Source organism: Oryzias latipes, chromosome 5 (genome assembly GCF_053564925.1).
Source record: "Oryzias latipes strain Hd-rR chromosome 5, Olatipes_Hd-rR_3.1".
Classification (NCBI taxonomy): Eukaryota; Metazoa; Chordata; class Actinopteri; order Beloniformes; family Adrianichthyidae; genus Oryzias; species Oryzias latipes.
In genome coordinates, this window is record NC_136241.1 from 18,157,696 (window position 1) to 18,177,652 (window position 19,957).

General features: G+C 39.7%; 2 protein-coding genes across 4 annotated transcripts in view; both read left to right on the top strand.

Annotated features, from left to right (window-relative positions):
* The window catches only part of LOC110015128 (chemokine-like protein TAFA-2), a 91,006-nt gene that overhangs the window by 27,129 nt on the left and 43,920 nt on the right, over positions 1 to 19,957 (top strand). Inside the window, exons 5-6 of the mRNA XM_078948013.1 lie at positions 2,148 to 2,272; positions 3,966 to 7,108. Of these exons, the coding sequence (XP_078804139.1) occupies positions 2,148 to 2,272; positions 3,966 to 3,977 (137 nt within the window). The 3' untranslated portion in view covers positions 3,978 to 7,108. The remainder of the gene's footprint in view (positions 1 to 2,147; positions 2,273 to 3,965; positions 7,109 to 19,957) is intronic.
* Positions 9,179 to 14,405, top strand: LOC144992314 (uncharacterized). Of its 3 annotated transcripts, XM_078948014.1 has the most exons (7): positions 9,180 to 9,794; positions 10,794 to 10,868; positions 11,181 to 11,257; positions 11,604 to 11,715; positions 12,662 to 12,702; positions 13,278 to 13,541; positions 13,973 to 14,405. In XM_078948014.1, exons 1-6 carry the CDS (start codon positions 9,741 to 9,743, stop codon positions 13,483 to 13,485), a joined length of 567 nt encoding a protein of 188 aa, XP_078804140.1. In that variant the 5' UTR covers positions 9,180 to 9,740; the 3' UTR covers positions 13,486 to 13,541; positions 13,973 to 14,405. The 3 variants fall into 3 exon arrangements, with proteins under 3 accessions (XP_078804142.1, XP_078804141.1, XP_078804140.1); XM_078948016.1 differs by lacking the exon at positions 12,662 to 12,702 and having other exon boundaries at positions 9,179 to 9,794; XM_078948015.1 differs by lacking the exon at positions 10,794 to 10,868 and having other exon boundaries at positions 9,179 to 9,794.

Below are 19,957 nucleotides of genomic sequence, written 5' to 3' on the forward strand. Positions count from 1 at the left end.
TGAACAGACAACACACAAAAGACGAAGCCACAATATAACAAAAAAGAAAAAATAATTAACAGATAAAACTAAAATGAAACCACTGGAACACAAGGAATAAAAGTGACAAAGAACAATATTAAGAAAACATGGAGCAACGGCTCCATGGACCATGACAGATGTTTTGTGAAAATGAATCTTTATTTGTTATTTCACATTTAGCTGTTAAAGACATTGGAATAAAGCATAAAACCACTTGAAATCAGAAGGTCAATGACAGGGCCATGATTAGCACCAAAAGAAATAATGATACCAAACTACTAGCCTAAATATAGACATTGAACTTTGTGAATGGAAAAATTAATGTATGATATTTTTCCCCTCTTGGGCTAGGCTGCCATTATCAGTAAAAAAAACAAAAAAAAACAAAAAAAAAAAGCTATGCCTGACCATATTATGAAGTCTTGTGTTAGACAACAGCTTGTCTCTAACAAGGTCCAGAAAGACATAGATAGATGAGTGCTTTGGAATAAGTTGACCGCTCAGCACCGAATTCTGCTTTCAACCCTTCAAAGCATCTCTGATCTGAACTGCAACTGAGATGGAGAGCTAAGCGTTCTCAACTAACACTTTTCTTGAATTTTATTTATGTGGTTTTTTTTTGCAATGTGGGAATCTAAAGTGTGGTTTTTCCTCGTTCTCAGGATTCTGAAATGAGTAAAAATTGGTTTCTTTTTCTTACAGGATGGAGGTCAAAGAGTTCATATTCTGTTTGTCTTCACATGGGTGCTTTATTGTACTAGTACAGCGCTTCTTGCAGAAGGTTTAGCTTCTAAAGTATTACAGGAAAAATGTCTGTACTACAACATTTAGGAAAGAGACACTCTCATTCTGGGCTTAGCAATGATCATCTCTCACTATCTATTATAAACATGGAAATGAAAGAGCAGTATGTTACTTTGTGGATCCCCACTCTTTCAGATAGACACCTGTGTCACCAACCCCTTGGTAAATCATGACAAATCCAGTTCCTTCTAGATCGAAAGGCCTGCACGACACAATTTATTAAAATTCTGCTAAAGGAGGCATCTGATTGAGAGAGACACGTAACCCTTGTTATCCTAGGCACGTTAACATTGGGAGTTGGGTCGTCTAGACCCTAGACAGTGCGCTGAACCTTCTTTCTTCAATGATTTGTGATCTTCACTGGTGTCCATGAATTACATGAAATCCTCTTCACCTTTATCCACCTGTGTAATGCTAGGGATAACACATCAATGTAAGGGTGGGGTCATAGGATAGCACAAGGGTTAAATTGAAGATATTATAATACAGTGCATTGATCAGGCACTGGTAGTGCACTGATTGTGCAATATTTTGTGAAAATCTTGATATTACAACACGGTTTGTTAAAGTTAACACAAGCAGTGATACTAATTTCCATCCCTATCATAAAGTGGAATTGTAACACACCTGAGTGGGCTGTGATAAACCAGCATTTCACAATGCATATTCCAAAAATTAGATATTGTGACAGACACAAGAGGACAGAAAGGACACTGAGTGTTTCCAGCCTGGAGCTGTTTGAGGGTGATGACTTTGTCAAATTGAATACATGAGCAAACTGTCTGTGAGTAGTCTACTTTATTTTTAGCTGATAATGGCAAAAACAAAAGATAACAAAAGTTCCTTTTTTCACAGGAAGTGGCATGCATTTTATACAGTTACAGTCTTAACACTGATAACATGTTTACTAAGAGAACATTGAACTGTTTTTTTCTCTTTGTCCATCCCTTATTTTCTTTCCTTTTTTCATCTGTCAATGCCAGACAGCTAATACATCAGCAGATGCCAAATAAAAAGTTTAAATATATATAAAACAAACCTCCTAATCGTAATCACAGATGTATTGTGTGACTGCTTCAAATGTATGGTTAACTATAGTTGCTGTCCATGGTTCTGATTGAGCTGGAATGTACATCAAGGGCAGAGTATTCTCTGATAAAATACTTTAGCCCTTACAGTCTTCCGATTGTTTTTAACTGACGCAGACATGTCTCGCTGTAGTTTAAAGGTATGCTAAGAACTATTGCATGGGTGTTTTTTCTTTGTCTTTTTTCATGTGCTTTTTTTTATGTTTTACTGAAATATCCCTAATTATGTTCCAGCCTCTATTGTAGCCCAGAAGTGGTGGTGCCAAATGCACCCTTGCATGGATGGAGAAGACTGCAAGGTCCTTCCTGACCTGACCGGATGGTCATGCAGTACTGGCAACAAAGTCAAAACCACTAAGGTAACAAGAAAAAGTATCTTCCTTTGAAATTTGAATCTACTTGATGTCTTTGTCTTTTTAACTGCAGCCCATTTGTTGAAATCAGTCATGTGCACATTATAATTTTCCCATCACTTCTGCTCTGCTTGTAACTATCAATCCTTTGGTTTTTGTGCTATTTATTTATTTATTTTTACCTTTTTTTTCTGTTCACAACCATGAGAATTTGTGAGTTTTAATTATAGAAGATTCTTTGATATTTTTAAAATTAAACAGAAAAGCATGCAAAGTTAAGCATTCACATCAAACCATCCCATGACTTATTTTAGGTAGAATGGATTTCATAAATGCCATTTAGAGGAAATTAAGCTGTTTGTAAACAAAGTTAATTTCATCTTGCATTTCTAGTTTTTTTTTGTTTTTGTTTATTACATTTCATGACTATTTTTGCTTTTAGGGGGTTAGTGATCGCATTAAGTATAATTATATAGACAAATGCTTGAAACTTCGAGATGTTCACAAAAGAGATGAATTTATTCATAATAATAGATCAATAAAAATGTCAATGAAAATATAGACTATGTCAAGCAAAAAGCTCCCCAGTGATCAGTACATGTGATGGTGATGTAACTGTTTCTGTACAAACAGAACCACAGTATGATGCCTGGTGAACTGACATTATTCAGATGAGGTAAAACGATTTAAAAGGGAGGCTCCTTCATGGCTTTTTATAAGCTGTTGAAGTGTGAAAGTTAATTTGTGGGACGATGACATGGTTTTGAGTACATATGGAGTGAAGAGTGCAGCGCTGCATGGGGCAGGTGTGGTTTATTTACGGGTGAAATATAAAAAGGGAAACAGTTGGAGGGGGAAAGTGGCGCAGGCGCCATAAGACTAATTGCTTGAGAGATGGCAGAACAGCACAACATCTGTCGCATTCATTAGAATGCATTATGGCAGGGCCCTTCCACTGAGGCTGTACAATTAAGAGTCATAATTAAATTGGTGAGTGAGGTAGGCTGAGGAACAGAGGCACCGCTGGGCTCAGTCACAGGCAGTGGAATTAATGACCCTGAGCCTAACACCAACTCTGGGAGTGATAGGTTCAATTATCTTCATTCTCTTGCCATCTTTCTTCCCCTTTCCCCCTTTTTCTGTTTTGCCCTTCTGTCCTGACGAACCAATCAGCTGACCGTGTCACTGGACCTTAATTGTGCATTTGTAAAGTGTTCGGGGGCTGGGGAGCAGTTACTTAGAGCTTTGACGGCAGATGTCACAGAAAATAGTTGCATCAAGACATTGATTCCCTGGCAACTGCTCACATGGCTGCAGTTTTTTTGTTCTTTAAACTGCATCTCTCTTTCTATCCATGACCTTTTTCTCTACCTCAGAGTCTCATTCACAATGATGATCTGTATCTGTCCATCTTCCTCTCCCTCCCACACGGTGTAGGCGTGCTGGATAGAAATGCATGGACTTCTCTGTGTAACAAGGCAGAGCAAAATCCAGCATATTTCAAATATAATGTTTTGTCCATGTGATTTTATGGTTAACCAGAGCAGAGTTACAGAAGTTCCTGAGCCTAACAATCCGCTCTTCAGTCCTAAGTGCATCCAGGAATAATATTGTTGATGAAAAACAAGTTCTTTGAGTCTTGAGCTATGCTGTTCAATGTTCAAATAAGCCATTTCTGCTCTTCTCTATTCTTTTTAAGGTGACTCGATAGCAAGAGTGTCATGCAGCCTCAAGGAAACCTGAAGCTCCCCATGCAGAGAGGATGGATGACTCGCATATTCATGGGATGGAAAAAAAGATCAATGAAAGTGAACTGCTGTCAGGATATCCATCACAACTGGAAAAAAGTAGTCATCAGAAACTATAAAACCAGGACGACACATGCAACATAAAGACTGTCCTTTATGTAGAAACATATAGACTGCAATCAGGGTGCACGTGGACAATAAGGGTACTCTTATTTTCTATTAATAATGGATCGATCAACTGAACTCCCACCTGATAAAAGGATTTGAAAACATGTATGCTGTTCAAGTATTCACTGAGATGTGACGCACAGATCGACAGCGTTGCAGGATGGAAACACAGCTGTGGATGAATTGCAGCAAAAAAACTCCAGAAAAATGTGGAGATGATCGGGGAGCACTGAAACAGATAGCAGCTCATAACTAGCAAATAGCAAATTAGCATTAAATTGCTCTTGTGGGTCAAGTCACTACCATAAAGACTGTTTTGCAGTTCTAATGAGGAATTGCAGTAGGGTCATAACAGCATATTAGAGATTCTTGTAAGATATTTGCACTAGTCAAGAACCATTTGGGAATGTTTTGTTTTTCTATTTATCTCCCATGTTTTGCCGTGGATGTGACATGAAACCGAAGGTGAGCTTTTGTAAAATGTCCAAAGTATACTTGAAGTACTGTAGATAAATATGTATATCATGCCTCCTGTAATTCTGAGTAGCTATTTGAGAGTGCGGCTCGGGGTCGTGCGCTGCGCTCACATGCAGCCTGGTACAATGTGAACTCGCAAAGTGTGATTCATCTGTCTCATTCTTGCCCATGACACATTTACGATCTCAGCCTTCAGAGTTATATATCTTTGATCAGTTTTGTTCAGTCTGTGGCATCTTTTATGTTAACGGTTTAAAGCAGGCCCATAAATGTTGCAGCGGAGATGCTATGTTGCGGTTTCAATTTCTGAAATATTTCTGCTCTCTTTCATCAAATATTGAGCACTGGAGATGGAAAACAATCACACCATTTGTTTTCTTGTTATTGCCTTTATCAGGAGATCCATTTTCATGCTCATATAGTCTACTGATCATATCCAGAACTGCATTTAATCAGTGCTACAGTGAGGTAAACTGAGAAAAAAAAACCTGCTACAGACATCTTTGCAAATATTAGCATTTTTCTCAAGGGCTTTGAGTAGAATTGTGTTGCTGGCCAAACAACTGTCACATTTTTTTTGCCATCTCTATTAAGCCTTTTGTTGCTCACTTGTGATTCTTCTTTCAAACATATAAACAAAACATGGCACGCTCGAAAAAAAGGTGCATCTCTCATATTTTGTGTGTTTGACAGAGTGCAGCTTATTGTTTTCCTCTCATCCTTTCCTGGCAAAGTTTTCTCCCATCGACACCCATCCAAATGCAAATCTTTCTCAAGGGGTGTCAGTTTGCCTGTGTGACATGGGAGTGATTTGGGTTAGTGTACCCAGCGGTTACCCTACTGGGGCCTGCTACTCTGTTTCTGAGAGCCTTTACTTTCAGACACGCAGCCTTGTGAGCGATGATAAATCTCTGGGAACTGAGCCGCTAACTCTCCAGCTCCAGTGTGGAGCTCGGAGCCAGAGGGAGCTTGGGGACAGCAGGGCTACCAGTAGCAGGCAGCTCCACTCTCTCATTACTGAGGGGCCTGAAAAGCACTGGGCATCTCTCGGGACCACTGACATGGAATATTTTTAGGCTTACGTTGCAGCTCTGCAGTGAGGCCAGTCACACCACACTGCCCTCTTTCCATGAACAGCAACAATAGTCCACTTAGATGTGAAATACGATGACATTCTGCTCAAGCAGAACATAGTTCTTATGGACTCACACCTACGCAATGCACATACATACACTAAAAAACCAGAACCAGCAAATGTGGTATAAAAAGTTTCCCAAGCTGTGCGCAAATCTGGTTCTTTAACTCTCACATCTAGAACAGCTTCTTCTCTCTTGAGATTTCATGTTCTGTAGTTGAGCGTCTGGGTCCCCTCTACCCTATGAGGCTCTCTGCAGCAGAATCAATATTTTAGGACTATTTGCGCTGCTCTGCTCCCTGGTGGCCGTGGCTTGACGATGCAGCTTCTTTTTATGCTTCAGCAGTAAATGGACAGATTCATACCTCATCTCAGGTTACAGATATCTTACAAGAAAAGTCTGCACTGTGTGAACCTTTCATATTTTCCAGCACTGTGCAGGCTGACCAGTGCAGCAGCAGAGCAGAAGCACACACTTGCCAATTTATGGAAAGGGAATTGATTGAGCTTTAATGCCTCAAGGCATCTTGGAGAAATTTACATTACCATATTCACCTTTAAAGAGATGTCACAAAACCTTCAAATTTAACTGATTTCAGACCATATCCAAGGTTTTTTTTTTATTGCTCAAAAAACAGAATTGGGCTCATTTAAAGGTGTATTTATAAATCTTTTCTGGCTACAGGACGTTTTCCACACTGTTCTATCACAGTTATTTATTTGCATAGGTCAGTTTTTTTTGTTTATCTTTAAGGTTACCCCCTCTGTTCCCCTTTTAGTCTGCTCTGATTTATGTCAGAAGATTTATCAAAAATGTCACAGTACCTGAAGTTTGATGAACTTCCTACATCATGCAGTCAAGGTTTAATAAATTGTTTGTGTGTTACTAAGTGAAAGAAGAAAAGCTTGGGTCACAAACAGAACCGCTCAGCGGGGATGCCTTCAGTGAAACAAAAAAAACTCTTTGGTTTGGCTTGAACTTTTTTAACCTTACATCCAAAGTTTTTCAACGCAAAGTTAAAAGAGCTTTAAACTTGAATACATTGAGAAGCTAGCTTAGAAATAACAATAAAAATGGATTGTTACACAAACAGGAGTTTTACAAAAAACAGAAGTCAAAGGGATGGGTCTGTATGTCAGTGGGAGGGCTAAAGTCAGGCATGCTATAAAGACAGGACACTTTCATTGTTACTTGTTAGCAGCTGGTGGGACATGAAGGGCAGACTATAAATAAACCACAAACAGACCATCAGGAGAGGACAGACTGTGGCGCAACAACAGGAAAACAACAGTCTGATGAGCTACAGATGAAAAGTAAGGTGTTTTGGTGTTTGCAAGTGAAGGAGTGTGTGAGGAGTATTTTAAGTATGTCTTTGTTTATGTACAAAGTCTGGTTGGCTCCCTAGAGGACACCTTCATCATCTACCCAAACGCCTCCAACAGTCCATTATCCCACTTATTGGAAACTCACACAATCAGTACTTCAAGAGGTAGAAATAAAGAGATAAAACTCGGCTGGCTTGGCTTATGCCTCATCTTTTGTCAAGTCCAATTTGTATTAGCCTGCAGCCAGATCCAGTTAATATGGGCTCAGGATGCATGTTCAGCGTGAATAGTAATCTTCAGATGAGTCTGTCAGAGGTGGAGAGATGTGTGACAACTTCAGTCAGCACAAGGGAAAATAAGAGGTTAGCCATGTTAGATGAAGCAGGCATCGACTCCGGCTGACTCAAATTGACATCGATTTATTTTAAGACAGGTGCAGATTAGCTGATGAAAAAGATTTGGCTTGAGTTATTACTGCGAGAAAGCTGCTTGTTGTCTTGTTCCTGTCACTATCTTCGAGAGACAAGAAATATTCCAATTTTAAAATGATCATTTTAGTAGCTTGTAGCAAGTTATATTGAAAACAGGAACATCATATTGGTATTTTAATTTTTATTTCATTTTAGTCACCATTCATGAAAACACAAAGTGCAGGTTTATTACATAAACTTAAACAAATAATTCAAGCACTCTTTGCATTGCCATCAAAAAGTGAGACAAAAACAATAATAGTCATATCAGTGATGATTTGAAGAAGGAATACACGTGTATAATATGCGCTGCTGTATTGTCATGTGTGCTTCATTTACATTGTGAGAAATTTGATTAAGCATAATTCCTTCTTTTCATAGACAAGTCCATATTCAGTTGTAGGTGTGGAGTAATATTTCCATACAGTTCATTTTCTTCAGTCCCTGTGTCCATTGTTCTCATGTTAGTGAATGGGATTTGGGTTCACAGTTTTATTTTAAAGAACATCAGCAAATGTGTTTGGTTGGTTACCCATATTTTTCACAGTACAAGTCGTATTTTTTGGCCAGGACTGCGACTTATACTCAGGAGGGACTTATTTGTGATTTTTAATAAATAAATACTGGCAAATGTATTTGTTATTTTCCCACTAACAACCAGTTGCCCGTTCGCGTTTGTTTCCCACCAACAACCACTAGAGGGCACTCTAAGTGTGCTTATCAGTATTTGCTAGCGACATCAACGCAGAAGAAGAAGCACCATCCGAAACAAACAGATCCGATCGTTCTCCTCCTGAACTTTATGATATTTTTCCTATTTGCATCGAGACATTATTATTGTTGTTTTTATTTTGTCCTTTTTCTGACTAATGTGGGACAGCAAGTCATCGAACTGGGTTACAGAGAGACAGAAGTAGCCTACCGCCAAAAAAAGCGCCGTCATTGACTCATTCAGATGCAGCTAGCCTCCTGCAGTAGAAGGTAGAGATCGTCGTAAAGAAAACCTGAATGATCTCATAAACTCATTCATGAAGACATGCTTACTGATGCTTTTGTAGCGCCCTTAAAAATAAATAAACCTGATTTCTCAACATAATCTCTGTCTTCTGTGCATTTTGAATGAGATATATACGATCAATGCTTTCATGTAGGGGTGAGGCCCCAAACTTGACTATTATTATAGCTTCTCCCACACGCAATCAGACTGAGCCTCAAGTTTATGCACACATTTTTTGAAAAGCATTAAGCATTAAATCTGACGTGTGTCAAAAGAAGCAGATAGTGAATTTGACGTGTGAATTGCATTCGATTTGAACGCAGTATTATGCCGGAGTTGGCAGATTTGTGCAGAAGCGATGCACTTTCTCCCAAAGGTGTAAGATTTATATGCTTTTTTCTTCTTTATTATGCAGTTTTTGTATTCTGTGACTTATACTCTGGAAAACACAATACATTTCTATGAAAGCACTGATCTAAGAGTTTATTTATTTATTTTCTTTTGTAATATTTTTGTGATTCAGGGCAGACTCAGAAAATATGTGCAAAGTAACCAAAGTGATTGCAGTTTCACTATGGAGTTAATTCAGTCTCAATAATCAGAAATGCACACAACCGGTTTTACAAATGCACACGCTCCGATTCACAAATGTCATTTTATGCAAACGTGAAAAATAAATTCGGAAATACACACCCTGTGTTTCACAAACACACAGATTGTGTTTCACACATGCACACTAAATGTTTTACAAATGCACAATAAGTGTTTCTCACAAATGTGCACACTGTTTTTCACAAAAACATTTTAGAAATTCACAATAAATGTATCAGAAATACACAGTAGGTGCTTCACAAACATGATTTTTAGGTACACATGTGATGTGAACTCACAGATCATTTGAACTGCAGACTGTGCATTCAAAATCCCGTTCTCGTTTGTGAATCTCCCCGTGTGTGTGAGAGATTTTTCTACGGTGAATATTGAGACTCATCTGACGGAGCGGGTCGACTAATCTCACCATTGGCTAGTGAATCTGTCAATCAAACTCATCGGCAAAGCAGGCGGGTTCGCTTTTAGCCAATCGAATGGCCCCTTACACTCCTCACTTTCAAAGTGACGAGGGAGGGAGCTGTCCAGCACAGCAGTTGGGAGGATGCGGGCGGCAAACATGGCGGAGAGGTCTTCTGAACGGGATCAGTCTCAGCCCGTAAGTAATGCATTTATTTGATCATTCCCTCGTTGTACGTCCTGTAATGTTATTGAATACTAAGTTGAAGCGGTCTCCTTAGCCAAGTGACATGTGTGAATGCTTTATGAACACTGCAGCCGAGTCGTTTGCAGAGTACCCCCACCGCAAATTAGCTTAGCTTTGTTTTGCTTAGCCTGTGCAAGTTGTGGCTGCCTGTGAGTGTGAGTGAAGTTCAAGCCGGTGTCGGTTCAAGCTAGCGTCTATAGCCAATGATCTGTAGGTTCTTAACATGATTCATAAGGAACTAAGGGGAAAACATGCCGGATTTACAGCAGCAAAGAAAGTTTAATAAAAAGTATTGATTTGGAGACGGCGATTTGTTTAAACACTGATGCTATGCTATGCTAACTAGCTAGTTGTTCCGTGTGCTGCCTTTATGTAAACGCGATCCGGGTTAAAGTTAGACACAGCATTTTCACAGCCCAGACTTTAAGACGGGGTGGACTGTGCAACAAAGTTAATTCATATGACATTCATGAAAACGGCATTTTTTAAATATAACATACATGAATCCACTGTTGAATGAAAGAAGCCTCATTAAGTTTCTAACGTTAGAACCCGTATTCATTGTGATGACCAGCCCTGTGAGATTGTGTCAGAGTGACAGCCACTAAAATCCCCGTATCTTTACTTCCAATGACGTAATGACAAGAATCCCAAACATTATGTTTTTAGGCTGTTTTGTAGTGGATAAGTATTCACAGAAAGGGTGGATGGGAGAAATCAGCTGTCAACAGTGATTTGAGTAGAAGTTACTGTAAGTATTACACACAGGCTTCCTGTGATCAGTGTCTTGTCTCTGATTTTTTTTAAAGGTGTTCTTTACTACAAGCTCAAGTAATCATAGCAAGAGTGTTTTAAAAAATTCCCCTTTCATATATTTGAAAATTATGTAATTTAAGATAAGACAGCTAAATTATTTAATCCATGTTTGTTGTGTTTTTATTTATTCTCTAGGAATTACTGAAGCGTGACAATCTTTTGTTCCTCCTGACATCAGGCAATACAACTCTCTGGCAGGGCATCTTACAAGTAATTTCTTTTAATTTTACCCACTGATTTTCCAATTATTTACCTTTTTTATCAATCTTTTTATTTTGGGATATTTCTATTTGTAATGCATGTAAAAACACATAAACACTTATGTGTTTTTTTAAGATGGCCATTTAAAAAAAATTTCCTCAGGGATTATTAAATACCCTTCTATTCTATTCTATTTCATATTTTATCATCCTATTGTATTACTGTTTTACCTATCAATTGGGAATTTAGCATTTTTGCCCCTGTAAATATCTGTCAGTTGAAAGTATTTGTACTTGTATTCCATGTATCCTGCACCTGAAGATGGCAGACAACAACTGTGCAGACACCCACTTGGCCTTCTTCAGTGACGCTGTGAACGTTTATGGCTTTCCTCTGAGGTATTCATGTTATTCATAAAGAAATATTTTATTCACATATCAGGCAGTATAAGTACTTGGTTATTTGTACAAAAATAAAATTACTTTTTTTAGACTCCTCTCCATAAACAAAGGCAACTCTAAAACTTTCCCCTCATGAATAACATTTTACCCCCCCCTTAACAATCTCTCTCACCTCATTTTTTTCCCCAGTGATACATGTAACCCACTCCTGCAATTTTTTTAACCTAGAAATTCTACTTATTGGCATCATACATAAGAACATTACATTTTAAACTGATGTGTACCGTATTGGCGATGCATTTGTAATTATGTGTTTGAGACATGATTTTCATGTTATTGTCAGGGTGAGAGGAGATCACGGAGGAGAAAATGTGGGCATAGCCGAGTTAATGCTCACAGTACGTACAACTGACACAAACGGCTTCATTGTGGGAAAAGTGTACACACAATCAACGGTGAGTTGAACCTAGTTTTAGAAGCTTTAATATATACACAGGGCTCCAGACTGCGTCCATTTGGTCGCATTTTGCGACCAAAATTTGAGAGTGTGCAACTGAATTTTACATCCAGTCGCACATGTGCTACCAGTAAATTTGCCTCCTCCACCCTCCGTATTTTTTATACATTAAACATGAAAGGAGCACGTCAATGATCGATGAAATGAGAGATGAAATCATCAATGAGACGCGAGCGCACACGCACGCAGGCAGACACACACACTCGCGCGAATACTCATGAGACTGGAGCACACGCGAGCACACGCGAGCACACGCGAGCACACACTCGCGTTTCATTGAGTGATGCCTGAGGCGGCCAATGCGTGTGAGAAGAATAGGGAAAGTCACTGCAAGTGGCTAAAATATGTGGGGCGGGGCCTAGAGATAATCGAGCGCGCGTAAACATCTGTGGGAAGGAAACGGAGACAAATATCATCACAACCTGATATGTGCGTCTGAGCTATGAGCAAGCGAACTATTGATTCGTTCTTCCGACCTGCAGCTAGTGTACCAGTGACAGAGTGTACAGCAGGGGTCTCAAACTCGCATGAAATCGAAGCTGCAGCGAGACTGAAAGAGACCAGGAATTAGGAGTTGTCCTTAACATTCAATTTCGTTTTAATATGCCTCTCCCCCTAAGTATGAGCTGTGATATTACATGTTTTATAATTATTTTAATGTTTTGTAATGGATGTAGCCTTTTTTTAATCAGTTGGTATTTTAAATTATTTTAATTGATCAGTGAACTACAAAAAACCCATCAGGACGCATGTCCCATAATGCATTGTTTTGTAGTCTGTAGGGCAGCTTTTAGTCAGTTCAATACTAAATTTCCAGCTGCGTTCGCTCTGATTGGTGTCTTGCTCTCACCCCTTTCTCGTGATATTTTTGTTTTGATTGACAGGTGATGTTGGAGCAAAAACAAAAATATACGTCACACACCAGGTGATCTGTGCAGCGTTGCGTCCATCTGGGTGATCTCAAACACGCTTATTGTGCATCTTGGCTGAACCTATTTGGTGTCACAAACATGAATTTCCATCCTCTAATGTTTACATACATTTAAGTATTGTTTGAAACTGTGAAATTACGAAAGGTTACTACGGTAATCACTTGTTACTAAAAACTTTTTTTTATTCTAAAAGTATGGTATTTTTTTTACTATTTTTACTTAGTTGTACTGTCGTGACAGCGATGGTGCTGTCAGTTTACCTTCATGTTGCATCTTCAAAAGTGCAGAATAAAATATGACACTGAATTAGAAACAGCACATTGTAATTTCTGCATCTATTATTAAAGTATTTATTTGTAATACAGTGGAAATTAGTAGATTTGGTTAGAATGTTAAATTACGGTATGCGCCCCTAAATTTTCTGGTTGTGCCCCTAAAATTTTCAGTTAGGGGCCACTATGCTCCTAGTGAAAAAAGTTAGTCTGGAGCCCTGATACATAAAAGTGAATGATGTATTAAAAATAAATCTGACAATATAATATTTCTTTTTGCTTTTTTCCAAATACAGGATTGAGCTTCTCTGGTGTGATGTCTTCATGACTGTTACTGGTTTATATTACAACATCCTGCTCTCTCCTGAGGACCAAGACTTGCTCAATATCAGTCACATCACGTATTCTGCAGCCATTACATTTTTCTACCACGCATTCAGGCCAGTTTGGATGTCTTTAGTGACGCGTGGGACAGCCATCCAATCAGGACGGAGCAAAGCATGACACCAAATCAGCTGTGGCAGTTGGGCTTGACCCAGAACCCTGTTTCTGATCCCCGGGTAAATGCTTTATTTAATCTCACTGTACTGGACAACTGATTTGTGTGCAGTTTGACTAAAGTGGAAAGTATCAAGAAGCGTATCATGAAATCATAATGACTACAGTGAATTTTCATCGAAAATGAATGAAAAGGATTATTGTTGTGTGGTGCAAACAATTTCCCTAAATTGTTTGTTTGTAGGAAGAATAGCACATCTGCAAGTTCAAAATGCATCACAATGCATGGCCTTATGAGCCATCAGATGTACTAATGTCACTACTTTGTTAAGGTTCACTTATTTGCAAATTATAAACAGTTATGGAGATATGAGGTCTGCCTGCCAGCAACAATATAAGTTATTATTAGTCGGTCACTGTTCCTACATAATCTGAAACACAAAAAAAAACAGTGCTGTTCATAAACAGTATCTTTTTTTTTTTTTTTTGTCAGGGTATGCTGGTTCCAGAGATTGAATGGGAGGAGAGTGGATCCATGACTGAACCTCATCCTGGGATCAATGTCCCGGTATGGGACAGTCCTCTTTTGGGTCCACAAATGTTGGAACTGCAAGACGACATCAATCCATTGTTTAATTCAGACCGTTTGGGAGTGGACCTATATCTTTACTGTCCAGTGTGTTTAGAACTTAATTTAGGCGACATAATTACATACAGAAGAAGAGAGACTGAGGGGAGCAAGACAAAGTTCAAATCAATACTGCTGTATTGTTCAAGGGACTTCATTGTATGTAAGGATGTTATGAAAATTAGTTCCAGTTTAAATAAAATTCAAATCAGTAGAGATCCCACATTTGCTTAAATTTTGATGTTTTAATCTGTCCATGTTTTCACTTTTACTCTGCAATAAAGGGTGAATGTTTGCACTTTGTTGTTCTATGACCATCTTTTGTTGTGTAGTATTTAACCAGCTATAAAACCCAGAGAGATGAGGATCTTTTTGCAAGGGTGACCTGGCCAAGAGGTGTATATGTATATGGTTACAATATAAAATCAATGACATTTGAGTTATTAAAAAAATAAAATTAAGGTCAAGCAAAGTGACTTCGGGCTGAGCAGGGGAAGTGTATATTGGGCGTCTGTGATTGACAGTGAGATGAACTTGAGGTAATGTAGTCCCACTGCGTGGTACGGAGCAAAGTGATGCCAGTTTCTCCACAGAACCTTCTGTGGAAGTTGAAGATTTTTTCCTCCACCTTCATATGATCAAAACCGTGTCTGAGTGTTGAAATGACGCTAGCATGAAAGCTAAGAGAATAACGTACAAACAATCCCGAGTGAAACGTCCATTGTAAATCTCATGACCAGTACAGAGTTCGATGGATTCAATGTCAACTGCATTCAACCACTGTTGCCTTGCTCCCAGGTCCACTGAAAAGTTGCACAAGCCAGTCATTTTTGACAACCGAAGGCAATAAACCGACAAGGCATGCTAAGGCTAACACGCTAACGACCGACTGGTACAGAATCAAATATGGGCGGGGCTTTTGCCACCCGCAGAAAGCGTAGAGAAAGTGTAAGGGGCCATACGATTGGCTAAAAGCGAACCCGCCTGCTTTCCCGATGAGTTTGATTGACAGATTCACTAGCCAATGGTGAGATTAGTCGACCCGCTCCGTCAGATGAGTCTCAATATTCACCGTAGAAAAATCTCTCACACACACGGGGAGATTCACAAACGAGAACGGGATTTTGAATGCACATTCTGCAGTTCGAATGATCTGTGAGTTCACATCACATGTGTACCTAAAAATCATGTTTGTGAAGCACCTACTGTGTATTTCTGATACATTTATTGTGAATTTCTAAAATGTTTTTTGTGAAACACAGTGTGCACATTTGTGAGAAACACTTATTGTGCATTTGTAAAACATTTAGTGTGCATTTGTGAAACACAATCTGTGTGTTTGTGAAACACAGGGTGTGTATTTCCGAATTTATTTTTCACGTTTGCATAAAATGACATTTGTGAATTGGAGCGTGTGCATTTGTAAAACCGGTTGTGTGCATTTCTGATTATTGAGACTGAATTAACTCCATATTTCTCCAACATAATTTAATACAATTCCAGTCATAGATTCTCTCCAATAAGGGCTATTTAATCATTTGTGCCACAACTTCTAGAATCCTTCCCTCTCTGCATCCAGCACTAATGTATTTTCCTCCAGCTCCCATTTACTCTCAGGCTGCTTTTACAGTAGGACAGTCTCGATTTAAACAGGTGTCACATTTTTTACCATTTCACATCTTTGTCTGGTTTGTTTTCACACAAGGCGCTAGAAACAAAAACTGAAGACTAAATCAGAACAAACTGTCTGGAACAATCACACAGCACAAAATGCCACTCACTTTGGGGCGATATTACCAGACTAAGATGAGAAAAAAGCTACAAAAAGAAAGAACCTATGATTGTGAGAGGGCCTGCACCTCGTCACTACACCACATTTGTTCTGTTTTGCTTTTAACTACATAATTGCACTTGAGTTTTTTACTCCCTTTAATTCAATTCTGCAATTTATTTCACCCTCCAGTGAACAGAGACTTGAATCATACCAGGAATTTCTAGTTTTGTCTGCACCGGAGGTCAGGTGAGCTTTCCCACTTGCCAAGAAAACACACACTGTCAGAGACAAAACAAACCTAGGTGTGAATCAACCCTGTCAGTGTGAATGTCCTCTTTGTGTCAAGTGTGATATCAGAGTATTTCCACATAAACCCTTTTAATGTAAATATTTTATAGATTTTCCTGGGGAGTAGTCCTTATAGTTGTCTAAATCCAGAATTTTTCTAGGTTACTTGGAGCAGTTTGTTGTTTTTTATTGATACTCGGAGAGAAAGTTCAACCTGACTAAAGCAATTGTGCTGTTAGACTACGGTTTACACAAACAAGCAGATGTATTTACAAAAGCTCTTCTAAAAAAGTATCAGCTGCACCTTCTCTAAATGTATTTGGACCTTCAATTGCCTTTTCTAATTCCCAGGGGGCCACAGTTTGTGTTTGTTAACTTGGTCACAGAACACCTTGGTCACATGTTTGCATTTGCTGCAACAGCCAGCTGGTTACCTGTTGGTGTCGGGATTGATAGTATGTGCTTCATTGCCTTTCCCAGCGTGAAATATATGGCAAAAGCACATCAGCACAGCCCGTTAAAATTCAATGAAGCCAATCAAGAAGAAAAGAAAAAAGGAAAACAAAAACAAAAGTGTCTTTAATATTCATTTGGCGGCAGGCCTGCACTGCGCTGATATTGATGGTGGAGTGAACGAGGGATTCATTAACATCTTCCCCCTTATTGCTTTCTGTGGCTGAGTCATTCCTTGCTGCGTCGTCAAACTCACTTATCTCTCTGAAGCAATTAGCCACTGGAGGCTCCATTGACCTGAGCCTTTGTTAGACTAACAGGTTACATTTGCATGGCCACAGCGAGCAGGCTTGGCAACGCTTGTGTCGCTCTCAATGTGAGCTCAACTGATAAAGAGAGGCCCTGTGATGCTTTTTCTCATGCGTGCACATGAATATTTGAGCTATAATATTGTCAACAAAATATCTGCTCACCAAATTATGTTACAGTATACCTTTACTATTAATACCTGTGTGTGCAGTATTGCAACCTTAAGAAAAGTGTGAGAGATTAGCACTTTCACACAGGCAATAAAAGAGCTGAAGGCAGAGGACTACCGATAGTGTGCACAGCAGCTATTGGACTCCAGAAATATACATTCTCATACACAATATCTCCATTGTGTTATGTTGTAGGGGAGGCATATATCCAACCAAAGTGACACATTTAATTTCGCCTGCTGACGCTTTAAGATTACAAACGCATGCACATGACAATATGATGAGTTGCAGCGCTTACAGGGAAAAGGCATTGCTGGCTGTCTTGACAGAGCACATAAATGCAGAGCTCATCAGGCTGTGAGCTGCTTGTAACACCTTCTTTTTGTGAATATGGATTAGTAACACTTCCATTGAGGTGCACTTCTAATTTCTTGAAGCAGCATTTACCAGACTGTTACACTGTATGTCTGCCAACCATTTATAAAGCTTCCAGACATGCTGAAAAAGTCCAAAGCAAAAGAAAGTACAATGGATTCTAGCTGTTAGGTAAACAGCTCCCAGTAATATCAGAAGGATAGAAAACCTATCGATAAATGTTACAATGTTTAAACCTATGACAAAGGAAACATTATTCTTCATAATTAAAAGTTAAAATGTACTACTCTTTCAATTTTTACCAAATTAATGGTTTGTTTTCCTGGAAGATGTCTGTTTGGTAGATCGGGTGGAGAAACAGTAACATCATAAATTTCTCTGGCAGGTTAGAAAAAGCGAGTGTGATGAGACAGAACATGGGAGGATCAAACGGACTGAAACCCATTAGTTCCAGTATCGGTCCACTGCCAATTCAACCAACTTTAATGTTACGTACAGATGTTTTTCGTTCTGCTCTACTTTTTGCCATGAAAGAGAAAAACAAATAAAATTCAATTTAGCGCTCCTCTTCTCACCCTCTGCAGGTGGTTTCTCCCCGGAGGTCAAGTCCTCTATCACAGTGGTCCCCAACCTTTTTAACGCCACGGACCGGTATGACGTCAGACAAAGTTTTCTCAGACCGGTGTTTAAGATGTGGCAGACAATTGTTGTAGCAACGCTACGATAAAGGAGGAACAGAGACGTGACAAAACGTACTTTGAACTCTTATTTTGTCATGCATAATATTGTACATCGCACAGGTGTCCTCATCCTCTCCCCTTCCACACTCATGGTGCAAAAAATAAGTACTGTCTATTAAATGTAGCTTTCTTTTTTTGGAAGTCGAAAGCTCATCTTCTGTCTCTTGACTGGGCGTTTTCCTCTTGGCAAAGAAACTTTCCAAAGACGTTTGTTTCTTTTCATTTTTTTAGCTCCTGAGATCTATTTTAGCGGTAACCTATCACGTGACCGAGAAGAGCGCCTTGGCCTGCGTCAAGAGTAACAGACGGATGTAACAGAGAATTGGGCAATTTTTCAAAAGGAAACATCTTTCAGATTCCGAAATAAATTAAACGGAAGTAATGTAAGTTATTTATACTTTCTGTGTGGCCCGGTACCAAATGACCCATGGACCGGTACCAGTCCGCGGCCCGGGGGTGGGGGACCGCTGCTCTGTCAGATGCCTGCATGGGAGCTTGAGGGATCTTTGCTGTTCCTAGCACTTTTTCTTGAGTGAGATGTCTGAAATCTTAAGTTCCAGGGATCTGCTGGGGCCACTTCTCCAGTTTTGGGGTTACTGCCCTGACCTTCCCTTTCAAAGTTTTTTCCAGTTCTTCTCTAAGTCTCTGGTATTTCTCCAGTTTCTCATGTTCCTTCTTATTGATGTTTCCGTCACTTGGTACTGCCACATCCACCATAACAGCTTTCGTCTGTTCTTTACCCAACACTACAATGTCTGGTTGGTTCACCATTACCATCCTGTATGTGCTGGGGCCGCGCGCGCGGGTGTGTAAGAAAAAAGGAGAGAGCGCGTGCAGCAAGGTAGGGAATGAGGGGGGGCAGTGGGGGCACGCATTCATGTTGTGTGTCACGGAGGAAGGAGAACGATAATAAAAGAAGACTCCCCCTAGAACAGGGGTCGGGAACCTATGGCTCGCGAGCCATATATGGCTCTTTTGATGGTCACATGTGGCTCGCAGACAAATCTTTAATTCTAATTTTTTTTTTCCATTAGACCAGTCCTTCTCGTGCGCGATGCGATGCCAGAGGCGCGCAGTAGTAGCGGTGCTTAGAGAGACAAATCTGCGCCAGCACTAGTATAAGTTTAAAATTGTCTATTAATTCACAGAGTTTGTACCACCCGGAAACCTGTGAATTGCCGTGCCTAAAACTGCGCGCCCCCGTCTCTGAGAAAGAGCGCGCAGATGCGGGGACGGGATGTGTGAGGGAGAAAGCAGAGGGTGGGGGTGAGGGGTTGTGGGGACAGGCAGCAGGTGAATCGCGCAGGGATTGTAAAAACGTAAAACCCGCTGCCTGTCACTCAGTGCAGCGTGTGAGTGTGTGTTTGTCTCCGCGTCTGCATGTGATCAGTCTGTCTCACATCTACAAAACATTCAGACCTACAATCACGTTTAAAGTCTCAACGCCTGCATGAAGCAGAAACTCACCACGTATCAACCAGACTAGACCATCAGCAGAACTACCACGAGAAATACTCATCATTTATTAGCAACAGCATAACAATGTTATTAAAAAGAATCCACAGACTTATTGTACTTTAAAAATGTTGAAATTACATCAAATGCACACATTCACTTGTATTTTAGTTTTAAACATATTGTCGCGGACTGAGTTGGACGACTGTCGGGCCACGTTAAAAGTTCTGGAGTTCATGGAACGCATCGATCAAGCAGAGATCTGATTGGCCCTCAGTTCTGTCGC